Source organism: Scyliorhinus canicula, chromosome 28, assembly GCF_902713615.1.
Source record: "Scyliorhinus canicula chromosome 28, sScyCan1.1, whole genome shotgun sequence".
NCBI classification, from domain to species: Eukaryota; Metazoa; Chordata; class Chondrichthyes; order Carcharhiniformes; family Scyliorhinidae; genus Scyliorhinus; species Scyliorhinus canicula.
The window spans coordinates 15336602-15353660 of NC_052173.1; the positions used below are offsets into that span (position 1 = coordinate 15336602).

At 49.2% G+C, this 17059-nt stretch overlaps 1 protein-coding gene across 5 annotated transcripts in view; it reads left to right on the forward strand.

Annotated features, from left to right (window-relative positions):
• Positions 1-17059, forward strand: part of LOC119958116 (sodium channel protein type 8 subunit alpha-like) — a 222129-nt gene that overhangs the window by 78188 nt on the left and 126882 nt on the right. For all 5 annotated transcript variants that reach the window (XM_038786357.1, XM_038786356.1, XM_038786360.1 and 2 more), the window contains exon 7: positions 5292-5433. In XM_038786357.1, the coding sequence (XP_038642285.1) occupies positions 5292-5433 (142 nt within the window). The remainder of the gene's footprint in view (positions 1-5291; positions 5434-17059) is intronic.

Consider the following 17059-nt stretch of genomic DNA (forward strand, 5'->3'; position numbering starts at 1 on the left):
AAGGGTGCAGCTACTGGCCTATATGTGGCACATTAAGTCACTTCTGAATTTTCCTTCACTCACGTACACTGACACTTTAAAATGTATTTTCACGCTACCCTTATATTGTGCTGTGATTTAGCAGCCAGTAACTTTAAAGAAAGCTATTTCTGCACAGGGGTGTCAGATTGTGACATGTCACCTGGTGGTTTTCCGTAAAGAAACTTACAAAAAGGTCTTGTTGCATCGCAGTCCATCTCATACATGCTGAATACCAACGGTGATTCGAATGGTGTCTAGGTATTTCATTTGTCATTCACTTGCTGTTTCCCCAGTGAGTTTTGCTGTCAGGCATAATTGTTTTACTGTGTTCCGTTCTAAATGGAATTTCAGTTCTCTGGACCTTACATGACCATGACTTATATTCACAGGTTCTTTTTGTTCATATGCCAAAGGCACATAAACTATCATTGGAAGATTCACTGCAATGTCATGCTTAACGTCAATATTGTGCCAAAACTCACGGTTGCAATGTTGGTCCCCTTATCTCAGGACAGATATACAGGCATTGGAGGCAGTCCAGAGAAGGATCACTGGGTTGATCCCGGGTATGGAGGGATTTTCTTCTGAGGAGAGGTTGAGTAGGTTGGGTCTGTCCTCATTGGAGTTTGGAAGAATGAGAGACGACCGTATTGAGACATAGAGGGCGTGATTTAATAATAATACTGATAATAATCTTTATTGTCACAAGTAGGCTTACATTAACACTTCAATGAAGTTACTGTGAAAAGCCCCTAGTCGCCACATCCCGGCGCCTGTTCGGGTCACAGAGGGAGAATTCAGAATGTCCCAATTACCGAACAGCACGGGCGCGATTCTCCCAAAACGGGAGAAATCGTAAAGCTGGCATAAAACCCGGGCGGGTTTGACGCCAGCGCGCCCCTTCCCGACCGGGAACCGATTCTGGTCCCCGGTCGGGGCTAGCAGCCCGACGCCGTAGGCTCCGGCAAGACGGGCTTAACGAAAATCGTTAAGCCCGCTTGCCGGAGTTAGTGCCGGCTAACGCGTCATATGACGTCAGCCGCGCATGCGCAGTTTGGAAGACTCCAACCCGCGCATGCGCGGGTGACGTCATCGCGTTTTTGCGCGAAACCCGCGCATGCACGGGCCGGGTTGCCCCTCAGCCGCCCCGTGAATGGATACTGCGGGGCGGCGGAAGGACAAGTAGTGCGCGGGCATCGGGCCCGCTGCCCGCGATCGGTGCCCACCGATCGCGGGCCCATGGCACCCTTGGCACGGCCGTGGTACGGCCGTGCCAATCGGTGCCATGGTTATTAATAGCGAGTTAGTCACGCCGTTTTTACGAACGGCAAGACCAGGTGTGTTTGCCGTTCGTAAAAACGGCGTAAAGGGCTGGGACTTCGGCCCATCTAACAGCTGAGAATCGCTGCCGGCCGTAAAAATAGGCGGCAGCGATTCGGGTCGGGACTTCGGCGGGGGGGGGGGAGAATAGCGGGAGGGCGGCAAAAATGTCGGGAAGGCCCTCCCGCTATTCTCCCACCCGTCGTGGGGGGCGGAGAATTTCGCCCCACATCTTTGGACTGTGGGAGGAAACCGGAGCACCCGGAGGAAACTCACGCAACACAAGGAGAACGTGCAGACTCCGCACAGTGACCCAAGCCGGGAATCGAACCTGGGACCCTGGCGCTATGAAGCAATAGTGCTAACCACTGTGCTACTGTGCTGCCCTTGGCTATGGATCTGCTGGAGTATCGCTGACATCCACCTCTGAATCTCACGGCCACACCCCTGCGTCTACATCAGCTCTGGGTAAACCTGGTGCAGAGACTCAGCATCTGACTGGGATCCAGCAGACCTCTGTCGTGCCTGGGGGTTCCTGCCTCCACCTGTTGTGCATCAGCAACTGTGTGGTGCTCACCAGAATGTGTCCCAGAAGCCTCCTGGGCGGCACTGGCTGCCCTGTGGCTGACCCTCTGATACACTCGGGGGAAAAAGGCATCCCGTCTGACCTTGACCGTGTCCAATAATCTGCCCAGGTTGGCATCCCCGAATCGTGGGGCTGGTCTTCTCGCTGGCATGGCTGCGAGCTGAGTGGGGTGGGCTGTGCAGGATCGGTTTAAGTGCTGCTGTTCCTTGTTAGCGGGGACTGCTGAGCACAGTGCGGCGAATCTGATGGTGGGACAATGATTCATGGCATGAAGCCCGTGGGGCCTCGTTAAGCGGACCAATCAACATTTTATACCGGTGACGGCCTCGTTGGACCGAGCATAGGGAACCTCACTGCAGTTCCCGCTCACTTACCACACTTAGAAAGTCTTCTTTTAAATCGCGCCGATGGGATTCTCAGGGGGTTTGACAGGATCGATGCTGAGAGGGATGTTTCCCCTGTGAGAGAGTCTAGGACCAGAGGGCAGAATCTCAGAGTAAGGGGGTCGCCCATTTCAGACAGAGATGAGGAGGAATTTCTTCTCTCAGAGGGGAGTGAATCTGTGGAATTCTTTACCGCAGAGAGCTGTAGAGGCTGGGTCGTTAAGTATGTTCAAGGCTGAGATAGACAGATTTTTAATCAGTAAGGGAATCAAAGGTTATTGGGAGAAGAGATTATTCTGCAAAATTAAAGTGCATGGGATTGGGGGAAGTGTATTGAGGTGGATAGAAAACTGGTTGGCAGAGAGTAGGGATTAATGGCTCCTTTTCAAATTGGAGGCAGTAACTAATGGGGTACGACAGGGATCGGTGCTGGGACCCCAGTTATTCACAATATTAATAATTTGGATGAGGGAACAAAATGTAACATCTCAAAGTTTGCAGATGATTCCAAGTTGGGAGGGAGGGTGGACTGTGACAAGATCCTACAGCAAGACCTGGACAGGTTGGGGAGTGGGCAATGGCAGATGCAGTATAATTTGGATCAGTGTGAGGTTATTCATTTTGGAAGCAAAAACAGGAAGGCTGATTACTACCTGAATGGTTGTAAATTGGGAGAGGGGTGTGTGCAGCGGGACCTGGGTGTCCTTGTGCACCATTCGCTGAAGGTAAGCATGCAGGTGCAGCAGGCGGTAAAGAAGGCTAATGGTATGTTGGCCTTCATTGCGAGAGGTTTTGAGTACAGAAGCAGGGATGTGTTGCTGCAATTGTACAGGGCCTTGGTGAGGCCACACCTGGAGTATTGTGTGCAGTTTTGGTCTCCTTCTCTGAGGAAGGATGTTCTTGCTCTCGAGGGAGTGCAGCGAAGGGTTACCAGACTGATTCCAGAGATGGCGGGACTGTCATATGAGGAGAGATTGACTAGGTTGGGATTGTTCTCGCTGGAGTTCAGAAGAATGAGGGGGGATCTCATAGAGACTTATAAAATTCTAACAGGACTAGACAGGGTAGACGCAGGGAAGATGTTTCCAATGGTGGGTGTGTCCAGAACCAGGGGTCACAGCCTGAGGATTCAGGGTAAACCATTTCGGACAGAGATAAGGAGACATTTCTTCACACAAAGAGTGGTGAGCCTGTGGAATTCATTACCACAGGAAGTAGTTGATGCTAAAACTTTGAATATATTCAAGAGGCGGCTGGATATAGCACTTGGGGAGAATGGGATCAAAGGCTATGGGGAGAAAGCAGGATTAGGCTATTGAGTTGGATGATCAGCCATGATCGTGATGAATGGCGGAGCAGGCTTGCAGGGCCAAAAGGCCTCCTCCTGCTCCTACCTTCTATGTATCTATAAGGCGATAAAGCATGGTTGAGGATTATCATATCACATCAGTCATGATTTTATTGAATGGCAGAACAGACTAGATGGGCTGAAAGGCCTACTTTGCTCCAACGTCTTATGGTCTTATGTGTTGACGAGCAGGTCCACTCAGCAGTGTGCCTACATTCAAAACCATTCATGCAGATCTTGACGAGAAATATTTTCAGTGTGCAATCGAGGAGTCATCCATCATATCTTGCCATTGCCACTGTCTCCCACCTGCTCACTCTGCAATTTTACACCATCTCTGTCGTCTGAGATTGGGACAAATGCAGCCCTGGATATTCTTGATTTTGAAGTTGGAGTTTTTCATGTCACAAATCAAATAAAGGGCACAGACTAATGGGAAGCATCAAGCTGTGTATTTGGGGGCAGTTATAAAGCAGGTTTCACATGACCACGAACAGTTCTGAATATATTCAATGAAAGATTTGCTGCTTGTTTGAGTTTATGCTTCTTAATTTTCCGATTGACTCTTATCTTTGTGGTAACACAGAAGAAAAGGCATGCTCGGAATCTTCCGCCCTTTAATTTATAATTCATTTTGATTAATTTCATATATTTGGTTCTTATTGTTCAGCTGTCTCACTACCAAGAGAGTGAATGGTTGTCCTGTACCCAGAATTCCAGCCTGTAGCTTGCCAACAGGATGCACAAGGGAGCACCCAGGCAGACGTCACTTGTCAATGTGATATGATGAATCCCTGAGAGATGCAGTGAACCATTGGGCAAGGGTTGAACTTGTGTTCCTCCGTGTGCTTGTCCTGATGGCTGCATTGACTTAAGAGCCTGAAATGAGTTACTCCCCTCCGACATGGAAAACGTTGCACGGGATCTTCCTGCTGTGAACGTCGACAGGATCTTCCAATCCCACTGTGGGTTTCCCGGCAGCGTGGGGTGGATTCATGGCAAATTCCATTGACAGCGGCAGGACAGGAAGATCCCGTTATCGACCAATAGTGGGCCGCCTCCTGCCGCCGGGAAAGACGCCATGGGAAGGCCAGAGAATCCCATTCATTGTCTGACACTAGAAGGAGACTAATTAGCCGGGAATAAATGCACCCATGGGACTTGAGTCCCAATTATTTCCTGACAGTGATATTTGGAAATTTTGACATCAATCAGCGAAGAATCATAGAATGCCTACAGTAGAGAAAGAGGCCATTCGGCCCATTGCATCTGTACCAACCCCTCGAAAGACCACCCTACCCAGGCACTATTCCCCACCCTGTAACCTCACCCTAAGGGGCAATCTGGCATGTCCAATCCACCTAACCTGCACATCTTTGGACTGTGGGAGGAAACCGGAGCACCCGGAGGAAACCCACGCAGACACGGGGAGAACGTGCAAACCCCACAAAGGCAGTGATCTAAGGTGATTGAACCCGGGTCCCCAGCTCTGTGAGGCGGCAGTGCTAACCACTGTGCCACCATGCCGCCCCAAAAATGTATTAATAAAATGGTATAAATACAAAATGCAGTCTTTCATAATGTGCCATCATGCAATCTAAATGCTGTACTTGACCAGTTACATTTCTTTTAGTCAATGTCCTGAAGGGTATATGTGCATGAAAGCAGGAAGAAATCCTAACTATGGGTACACCAGCTTCGATACGTTTGGTTGGGCCTTTCTAGCCTTGTTTCGACTCATGACGCAAGACTTCTGGGAAAATTTGTACCAACTGGTAAGTGAGAAAACATTTTATCCCAGTAAATGTCTAGTTGGTATCATGACCAGAACAGGCTTAGAGGGCCGAAGGGCCTGTTCTTGTGCTGGATTGTTCTTTTCTCTTTGTCTTGTTTGTTCAACTTTGGTATGCAGTCAGTATACAAGATGATCATTTTTTTTCTTGAGGGCAAGGTTCAAGTTTTAGTCCTAAATACACAGCGATATGGTAATTGAATCATATTATAAATCTAACTCATGTTATGAAGGTTAGAAAATTTATATTTTGATCTGCATTTCCTCTGCAGACACGAGTTGCGTTCTCTCTTTGCAAATGCTTGGGAACAGTGTGTTGGATATGGAAGGGTATTTTCTGAATAAATTATTTTACTCTGGTAAAGAAGAAATTTGAAGGAGTTTTTCTGTTATTCTTTCATGGGCTGTGGGCATTCGCTGGGCTGGGCCAGCATTTGTTGCCCATCCCTAATTGCCCATGAGCTGAGTGGCTCTCGTGGCCACTTCAGAGGACAGTTAAGCGTCAACCACATCAGCTGTAGGATCTGGAGTCACATGTAGAGGGGCAGCAGGGTAGCATGGTGGTTAGCATAAATGCTTCACAGCTCCAGGGTCCCAGGTTCGATTCCCGGCTAGGTCACTGTCTGTGTGGAGTCTGCATGTCCTCCCCCTGTGTGCGTGGGTTTCCTCCGGGTGCTCCGGTTTCCTCCCACAGTCCAAAGATGTGCGGGTTAGGTGGATTGGCCATGCTAAATTGCCCGTAGTGTCCTAATAAAAGTAAGGTTAAGGGGGGGGTTGTTGGGTTACGGGTATAGGGTGAATATGTGGGTTTGAGTAGGGTGATCATGGCTCGGCACAACATTGAGGGCCGAAGGGCCTGTTCTGTGCTGTACTGTTCTATCTATGTAGGCCAGAGCAGGTAAGGGAGTCAGATTTCCTTCCCTAAAGCAGCATTGGTGAACCAGATGGTTTTTTACAGCAATCAACAATGGTTTCATTATTAGACTTACAATTTCAGATTTTTATTGAATTCAAATTTCACCATCTGCCATGGTGGGGTTCGAACCCGGGTTCCCAGAGAATTCCCCTGGCCAATCTGTCAACTTTTCTGCATCCGCCTTTCTCTCTCCAATAATCTTGCCCTGTACAGTTTTTTCTGTGACGTGATTGACTGCATTGATCTGACATGTGTCAGCATCCTGCATCTAAACTCAGGTTGCTCAATTCTGTTGCCTTCAGTGTATGTTTTTTTGTGCAATACTGCAGACAGATCCTTCATCCACTTTTACCTTTTGCACGGAGCATATTTCAGGAAATGCCTCGAGTGGATTTTCATATTCAACGCTACCATTTTAAAAGTTGTGTTCTGTAGTTCCGTCATAAGAACACAAGATATAGGCACGAGTCTACCAGACATCCCATAAGACGTAGGAGCTGAAGTAGACCATTTGGCCCATCGAGTGTGCTCCGCCATTCAATGAGATTACATCTGATCTGATAATCCTCAAGTCCACTTTCCCGCCTTAACCCTCGATTCCCTCACTGATTAAAAATCTGTCTTGAACATACTTAACGGCCCAGCCTCTACAGCTCTCTGAGGTAAAGAATTCCACAGATTCACTCCCCTCTCAGAGAAGAAATTCCTCCTCATCTCTGTCTGAAATGGGCGACCCCCTTACTCTGAGATTACAACCCCTGGTCCTAGACTCTCCCACAGGGCAAAACAATCTCTCAGTATCCACCCTGTCAAACCCCAGCCAGGGGGAAACAATCTCTCAGTATCCACCCTGTCAAACCCCAGCCAGGGGGAAACAATCTCTCAGTATCCACCCTGTCAAACCCCAGCCAGGGGGAAACAATCTCTCAGTATCCACCCTGTCAAACCCCAGCCAGGGGGGGGTAACAATCTCTCAGTATCCACCCTGTCAAACCCCAGCCAGGGGGAAACAATCTCTCAGTATCCACCCTGTCAAACCCCTTCAGAATCGTCTATGTTTCAATGTGATCACCTCTCATTCTTCTAAACTCCAGAGAGTATCGACCCCATTTACTCAGCCTATCACAGGACAACCCACTCGCCCAGGGGCCAATCCAGTGAAATTTCACTGTACCGCCCCCCAATGCCAGTGTATCCTACCTTTAATATGGAGACCAAAACTGCACCCAGTATTCCAGATGTGGCCTTACCAAAACACTGTCCAATTGTAAGAAGATTTGTTTATTCCTGTATCCCAATCCCCTTAGAATAACGGCCAACATGTCATTTGCCTTCCTAATTGCTTGCTGTACCTGCATGCTCACTCTCTGTGTTCCTGGTATGAACACAGCTTTGAGGCTTTGATACATTTTATACACCTGAGAGAGATTTGGGAAATCCTTTGGTGCATCCAACAACAACACGAGTTCATATAGCACCTTGAATGTAGAACATGCTCCAAAGCACTTCATAAAGATCCAGAGGTTGCATTTTCAGGGGAAATCTTTTAAAAAGACTGGGAAGTATGTCATGATGGAGGACTTTAGGGTCAAAATAGCATTGGTTATCTACCAGACAACAGAGAGTAGGCAGAAGTGGATCATTTTCGGGTTGGCAAGATGGGGTGACTGGAGTGTCTCAGGGATCAGTGCTGGGACCTCAATTATTTACAATCCATAGAATTCCTATAGTGCAGAAGGAGGCCATTCAGCCCATCGAGTCTGTACCGACCCTCCAAAAGAGTACCCTACCTGGGCCCACACTCCACAATATTCCGGTAACTCTGTAACTCTGTAAGGGCAGCAGGGTAGCATGGTGGTTAGCATAAATGCTTCACAGCTCCAGGGTCCCAGGTTCGATTCCCGGCTGGGTCACTGTCTGTGTGGAGTCTGCACGTCCTCCCCGTGTGTGCGTGGGTTTCCTCCGGGTGCTCTGGTTTCCTCCCACAGTCCAAAGATGTGCGGGTTAGATGGATTGGCCATGATAAATTGCCCGTAGTGTCCTAATAAAAGTAAGGTTAAGGGGGGGGTTGTTGGGTTACGGGTATGGGGTGGATACGTGGGTTTGAGTAGGGTGATCATGGCTCGGCACAACATTGAGGGCCGAAGGGCCTGTTCTGTGCTGTACTGTTCTATGTTCTATGTTCTATGTTCCACCTAACCTGCACATCTTTGGACACTTGGGGCAATTTATCATGCCCAATTCACCTAATCTGCACATTTTTGGACTGTGGGAGGAAACCGGAGCATCCGGAGGAAACCCACACAGACACTGGGAGAACGTGCAGACTCCGCACAGACAGTGACCCAAGACCGGAATCGTACCTGGGACCCTGGCATTGTGAAGCAGCAGTGCTAACCGCTGTGCCACCGTACAATGACGAGGATGAATGGACAGAATGTATGGCGGCTAAAATTGCTGATCACACGATGATAAGTAGGAAATTGAGTTGTGAACAGGTCATAAGCGCCGGGATTGTTGCCACACCGGTCGGGAGCCAACATCGGGGCCTGGAGAATCGCCAGGGGGGCGGCTGTCAATGGCCCCCGACCGGCGGGACCTGGAAGATGAGTCTGCGTTGACCGAACTGGAGGGGTGGGGGGGGGATCCGACCCCAGGGCAGTGCCCCCACGGTGGTCTGGCCTCCGATCGGGGCCTACCGATCGGCCGGCGGGCTGGTTCCGTTAGGGCCTACTTCACTCTGTGCCGGGCCCCTTTAGGGCTCTGCCATATTGCCCGGGGGCCGGCGCGGAGAAGGGAACCCCTGCGCATGCGTGGAAATACGACGGCCGTTCCGCGCATGTGTGAAATCACGCCGGCCGTTTCACGCATGCGTGGACTCGAGCGGGCCGTTCCCCACCGGCTGGAGCTGCGGGGACGACTCCGGTGGCAAACTAGCCCCCGAGAAAGGGGAGAATTCCTCACTTTTGGGGGCCATTTGCGCCGGATTCGTTGGCGCCGGTTTTCACGCCGGCGTGGGGCATCGCCCCATTATTAGAGAATCCCACCCAAGGAGTCGGCGGAAGGACATAGATAGGATAAGTGAGTGGGCAAACATTTGGCAGATGGAATGTGGGAAAATGTAAACTTGTCCATTTTGACAGGAAGAATAGAAAAGCAGTGTATTATATAAATGGAGTGAGATTGCAGAACTCTGAGGTACAGAGGGATCTGGGTGTCCTGGTACATGAATCACAAATAGTTAGTAAGCAGCTACAGCAAGTGGTTAGGAAGGGAAATGGAATGTTGGTGTTTATTGAAAGGGGAATATAAAAGTCCGGGTGGTTTGCTACAGTTCGACATGGTTTGGGGAGACAGGAGTACAGTGTACAGTTTTGGTCTCAGTTTAAAAAAAGGATTTAATTGCATTGGAAGGAGGTCGGATCAGCGTCACTCGACTTATTGCTGGAATGAAAGAGTTGTCTTATGAGGAAAAATTGGACAGGTTAGGCCTGTATCCATTGGAGTTCAGAAGATTGAAAGGTGATCTCATTGAAATATGTAAGATCCTGAGGGGATTTGACAGGGTGGATGATGCCCCTTGTAGGAGAGAGTAGAACTAGAGGATACAGCTTAAAAATAAGCGGTCTCTCATTTAACACAGAGATGACGAGAATTATTTGAGAATTTCTGCAGTGCAAAAGGAAGCCCATCGGGTATACACCCACCCTCTGAAAGAGCACCCTACCTAGGCCGAGTCCCCCACCCTATCAACGTCACTCCACCTAACCTGCACCCCTTTGGCTACTAAGGGCAATTTAACATGGCCAATCCACCTAACCTGCACCCCTTTGGACACTAAGGGCAATTTATCATGGCCAATCCACCTAACCTGTACATCTTTGGACACTAAGGGGCAATTTAACATGGCCAATCCACCTAACCTGCACATCTATGGACACTAAGGGCAATTTAACACGGCCAATCCACCTAACCTGCACATCTATGGACACTAAGGGCAATTTAGCATGGCCAATCCACCTAACCTGCACATCTTTGGACACTAAGGGCAATTTATCATGGCCAATCCACCTAACCTGTACATCTTTGGACACTAAGGGACAATTGAACATGGCCAATCCACCTAACCTGCACATCTTTGGACTGTGGGAGGAAGCCGGAGCACCCGGAGGAAATCCACGCACACACGGGGAGGAAAGTACAAACTCCACACAGACAGTCACCCAAGATTAGAATCGAACCCGGGACCCTGGCGCTGTGAAGCAGCAGTGTTAACCACTGTGCTACCGCATCACACCTCAGAGACTCATTCGTCTGTGGCATTCTCTTCCCCAGAGAGTGGTAGAAGCAGGGTCATTGAATATATTTAAGGCGGAAGTAGATAGATTCTTGACTAACAAAGGAATTAAAGGATATCGGGTGGGAGGTAGGGATGTGGAGTTGAGGCCACAATCCTATTGAATGGTGGGGTAGGAGCAAGGGACCGAATGGCCCACTTCTGCTCCTAATTCGTACATTCTTTTGGATATACTCTGATGCCTAGGCAGTTAATGGGTGCCCACTAATGTCAGAAGGAAATAATAGGTGTGCCCACATACATTTCCACTGGGCTCAAGTATTCAGAAGCAAATAGCTTTGGGAAACATTCATGGGATTCAGAGTAAAGAAATGGGCATCTGGGCCTAGTCACTTTTTAACTGAGCAAGCAGCAAGGCACTACCCACAATTCTCCAACTATATTTGGAAACGGGAAACCTGCCAATGGACTGGAAAATGGCAGATGGTACACTCTTGTTAAAAAAAAAGGTGAAAGGGATAAGCCATGAAATTTACAGGTTGGTTAATCTTGCCTCAACTGTGAATAAACTTTTAGTTCCCCAATGCATTATGGGATGGATTTTGTGAGCACTTGAAAACCCATGACATAATCAGGGACAGTCAGCATTGGGTTTTTTAAAGGCCAGGTCGTACTTGGCTAATTTAATTGGATTTTTGGAGAGTGCATTTGTAAAACAAGTGCCATTGAAGTATATATAGAATTTCATGAATCATTTGATAAAGTGCCAAATAAGCGACTCAGTATGAATGTGAGGCATATGGTTAGAAGGCGAAATATAGCCACATGGATGATGCCTGGGGGGCAGATAGCAGGGAGTAAATTAATGTTTTTTCATCATTGGTTGAATATGGAAAATGATGTGCTCTAAGGTCTGGGTTGGACCCTCTGATGATTTCTGCACATGTATATGATTTAGACATCGCCATGGAAAGTATTAGAGCAAAATTTGAATGTGCGAATCAAACGCACACTTGCCATTATTGTGAACCACACATACGAGCCACCCAGCCCATCGTGAAACCAAAATACCAGCAAAACCTTCAGGAGATTTTACAGAAAGGAGAAGGCGATGGACCGAAGGCCCACTTTCTGTGCTGTAAAACTCTATGGGCGTGATTTATTCCCTTGTTGCACCAAACCTGGTGATGCAGCGAGGCCGTTGAATCTCACAAGAGGCCTCGCGAGATTTGCAAAGCTCAAAATGCCTTGCGACATTGAATGAAATGTCTGGGTGACATCCAGATGGACATATTTACGTGAGCCATTCGGCTCATTTTAATATGTCTGCGCCATATTGTCCCGCGGCCCGGGAATTAACGGGCTTATCTGGGAGACAAACAAAGAACAAAGGAAAGTGCAGCACAGGAACAGGCCCTTCGGCCCTCCAAGCCCGTGCCGACCATGCTGCCAGTCTAAACTAAAATATTCTACACTTCTGGGGTCCGTATCCCTCTATTCCCAACCTATTCATGTATTTGTCAAGACGCCCGTTAAACGTCACTATCGTCCCTGCTTCCACCACCTCCTCCGGCAGCGAGTTCCAGGCACCCACCACCCAGACCTCGCCATGGTGCTGTTTAGCACTGGTCCACACAAACGTGTACCAGGCGTAAAGGCACTTGAGGGGGTCTCCCAGGCCATTAGAGACCCCTGGATGATCGGGCTCTGGGTCGGGTGGCCACCTGGCTCTCCTGGCATTTGACACTGCCAGCCTGGCGCTTTGGCACTGCCACCTGGACACCCTGGCAGTGCCACCCTGACACTGCCAGGATTCTTGGGTGGTGCTGGCAGTGGCACTGACAGGGTGCCAAGCTGGCAGTGCCAGGTTGTCTGTGCCAGGGATCAGGCTCGGGGTGCCTTGCCCTTAACAGGTGGGGTGACCGGAGGGGGCGGGGGCTCGAGGACCCTGTAAGAGGTAAGTTGGATGCAGTGGAGTGGGGGGGGGGGGGGGGGAGGGCGTCCGGAAGCTGCTGTGAGGTAGAGGGGAGCGGGGGGGGGGGGGGCGCGAAACATCAGGGCAGCATTTAAAAATTGCGCCCAATCTGCGAATACTCTTCCTGCATTGGCCAGCTGAGCTCGTCAGTGCAGGAAATTATGTAAGTGGGGGTCCTGCAGGATGTTACTCACCGAGGTCAAAATAAATGGCAAAGCGCCGTTAAATAGCGGTGTCATTCTCTGCGGGAGGCGACAAGAAACACCTGTTAAATGCGCCCAAAATGGGATTCTATTTCTGTACCATTGAATCACACCCTATGGCTCTAAAATTAGGAAGGAAAGTATATTTTAATGCGTGGGGTGGGGGTGGAGGGGTGGATAAATGCTGACTTGACTTTCCTTCCCAAATGCATCAAAATTTATCACTGGAATTGCTCATTTCTGGCACTTGGCTCCTCATGAGTAACATCCAATGGCTAACTGAGCCTGAAATAGCAGTTCCGTTCCTGGCAGTTATCCTGACTCTCAACCTGCTCCTGCAGCACTCTACCAATCTGCTAAAGCTTTCCTTCCATGGCAGAGGACCAGCAGCAGAGCCTGTGTACAAACACACAGAGACAGTTGCAGGAACGCTCAGAAAACTCGACAGAGAAGTGAAAGTCTCGGGGAGACAATTTCAAGACCCTTAAATGTCGCTGCTAACTGCTCACCCATCATTTGCAGGGATTCTGTAACTCGCCTGTCCATTTGGCCAGCAGGGGCTTCCAGGCAATCACCAGCCTGAGGGAAATATTTTGTTTGTTTCAACATTCAGAGCAGAATCTTAAACGTACGCAGAAAGAGTGCAGGGAGATTAGCTGAGTGCATTTGTGTAATGTTTGAAGAAAGGACAACATAGGAACATGAGAAATAGGAGCAGCTGTAAGCCATTCAGCCCCTCTACCCCCACACCCACACCCCCCAAGCCTGCTCCACCATTCAATAAGATTTGTTCTGATTGTGGCCTCAACTCCACCTTCCTGTTTGTCCCCATAACCCTTTACTCCCTCGTCAATCAAAAGTCGGTCTGCGCAGCCTTGAATCTTTGATTCCTATGACACATGGCAGTGTTATGGGCCAGGGCTTAGAAACTCCAAAGTGTATTATGAAGTTCACCTGACCTATAACCTTTATGTTGAATTTGGCTCGGATTAGGACAAGAGCCTTCACTTCAGGTGCGATTCATCAGACGTCCTCGGCACTTTTATCAAAACAAAGTTTATTAAGTAGTTAACATATATAAAACACAGCAAGAATTTGTTCTCAATTACAAACATGAAAAAACACACAACAGCTACAGTAATATATGTGTATAACTCTTAATGAATCCCCCTTAGCTGTTCCAATTCAATAACAAAATCCAATAAACCAAAACCCCTTATAAGTGTGTGGCCCAGCACACTGTAATCTCACTTGAATGGGACTGGTCCTTTCCCTGAGATCCAGATTCAAAACTCCTTCCAGAAAGCAACTCTACCTTTAAAGTTACCAAAGCAGTTTGCCACACCCAATGTGCTTTCAGTTCACGGGAACAGCTTTAAAATGAAAACAGGGTAACACTGCTTCTCTTCTGCAGTCAAAAGCAACAAACCAAAACTGAAACCCAAAAACCTAAACCCCCTCTCACCTGACAGCCACAGCCCAGCTCCACCCACAAATGAATTCACTGAAGCCGTGCTACAGGTCATGTGGTAAGACTCAATCTTTCTTAAAGGGACACTCACATGACAGCACACACAGGCTTTTTCCCCTCAGAAGGGAAAGGCCACTTGGCTAATAGAGCTCATTCCTATCCCAGTCCAGGTGAACGTATCTTATCATGGATCTATTTAATTTTAAGAGGAAAAGTTCCACTTGAATATTTCTTGATTCCCAAAAGCGTTTGCACAAAATATTCATCCAACAACACACTTCTTTTTTTTTTTTTACAAATTTAGAGTACCCAATTCTTTTCTTTTTCCAATTAAGGGGCAATTTAGCGTGGTCAATCCACCTACCCTGCACATCTTTGGGTTGTGGGGGCGAAACCCACGCAAACACGGGGAGAATGTGCAAACTCCACTTGGACAGTGACCCAGAGCAGGGATCGAACCTGGGACCTCGGCGCCGTGAGGCCGCCGGACTAACCCACTGCGCCACCGTGCTGCCCCGCAAACACACTTCTACTATTCCAGAATTGTGTGTTGCACTTCCCAGATGAAACCTGACCTGAATGCATGGAAGTGGAAGTTGCGTGGAGCGTTTAATAGTCTCCGGTCGGAATTCTCTGGCCCCACTGTGGCGGGACCGGCCTCAGGAGATGTGGCCAGCCAAAGGCCCATTGGCTATCAGCGCGGCAAGAACATTCCAGCGGTGGGCAGGGCCCTAACTCTTTACCTTAGTCTATACCCTCCAAATCTATTGCCACGCAAAATTCTGGCCAGCTCATCTCTTAATGGTCGTCAAACAAGTATAATAATTCCTGCTCCTATAACCCCATTTCATTTGAGAAATTGTGGGCGCAATTCTCCGCACTCACGACGGTGCGGAGAATAGCGGGGGTCGTAAATTTTTATGGCCACGCTAGTCTGACGCCCTCCCGCTATTCTCCGCCCCCCCCCCCCCACGCCTGACTTCCGACACGAATCGCTGCCGCCGTTTTTTTACGGCGAGCAGCGATTCTCAGCTGGCCGATGGGCCGAAGTCCAAGGCCTTGACAACCGTTTTTACGAACGGCAAACACACCTGTCTGGCCGTTCGTAAAAACGGCCGTAAAGTTCGGATCTTGGCAACCATGGCACCGATTGGCACGGCAGTACCACGGCCGTGCCAAGGGTGCCATGGGCCCGCGATCGGTGCCCACCGATCGCGGGCAGCGGGTCCGATTCTTTGTCCTTCCGCCGCCCCGCTGTATCAATTCGCGGGGCGGCTGAGAGGCATCCCGGCCCGCACATGCGCGGGTTTAGCGCAAATGCGCCATGACATCACCCGAGCATGCGCGGGTTGGAGTCTTCCAATCCGCGCATGCTCGGCTGACGTCATATGACGCATCAGCCGTCGTAAACTCTGGCAAGCGGGCTTAACGAAATTCGTTAAGCCCGCGATGCCGGAGTTCACGGCCGCGGCATGCTGGCCCCGACCGGGGACCAGAATCGGTTCCCGGTCGGGGGGAGGGGGGGGGGGGGGAGACTGGCGTCAAACCCGCCCGTTTTTGACGCCAGCCTTACGATTTCTCCCTGTTTTGGAGAATCGCGCCCAGTATTCGAGTAAGGTTCACAAAGTATTCAAGAGACTGGCAAACATTTCTGAGCGTGTATAATCGTCCATGTGATATGAAAGCCAAAATCTTCCAACCTCTGGGATTCTCCAGTGCCGCTGAAAGTGAATGGAGTTTTGGCTGGAACGCCAGATTTTCCATTCTCGCCCGAAAAAGGCCCCAGGACAAGGCCAGTGAATCTCGCCCGCACTGTACGGCAGTATCAGTCACATGTTTGGTGCCAGCACTACTGTGTGCAATTTACTCTTCAACATGGTAAAAACTCTCCAATCTTGGCTCACCCGCTCTGACACTCGCCCGACCAGTGTCGTGTGTCGAAAACTCATTTTGGAACCCACTGACCTCTGACATGATTTTCTGCACCGTCAATGGCTGCAATTTTATTTGGTGGCTTTCTGTGCCCACTCACACTGTGACAGCTCCAGAACCTGGCAGAGCTGACGCTCCAGGGCAGGACTGAGCGAGGGCAGCATTTGGGGGAAGACGGTGGCATGGTGGGATTATCGCTCGACAAATAATCCAGAGACCCAGCGTATTGCTCTGGGGGCGTGGGTTTGAATCCTCCCACAGCAGATGGTGGAATTTGAATTCAATACAAATCTGGAATTAAACGTCTAACAGTGGCCAGGAAACCATTATAGATTGTTGTAAAAAAATATCTGGTTCACTAGTGGGCAGCACGGTAGAGCAGTGGTTAGCACAGTTGCTTCACAGCTCCATGGTCCCAGGTTCGATTCCCGGCTTGGGTCACTGTCTGTGCGGGGTCTGCACGTTCTCCCCGTGTCTGTGTGGGTTTCCTCCGGGTGCTCCGGACCCGACCTGATCTTATAGGACTATTGTGAAGAGAGGAAGGAAGTTCTCCCAATGAATTAGCCAATATTCCTCCCTCAACCAACACTATCAAACACATTTGCTGCTCCTTTTATCTCAGTGTTGTTATGTGGGATATTAATGGATGCAAATAGCTGCTACATCTGCCGACATGAAAAATAATTGAATATGAGGGGCTTTGAACTGTTTTTGAGATGTATTAAGGTTGCTATGAGAAAGTTATGAACAGTGGGAGTTTTTATATCTGGCATTTAGATAAGAAAGAACATCACAGAGGCTCGTGACAAAGTAGA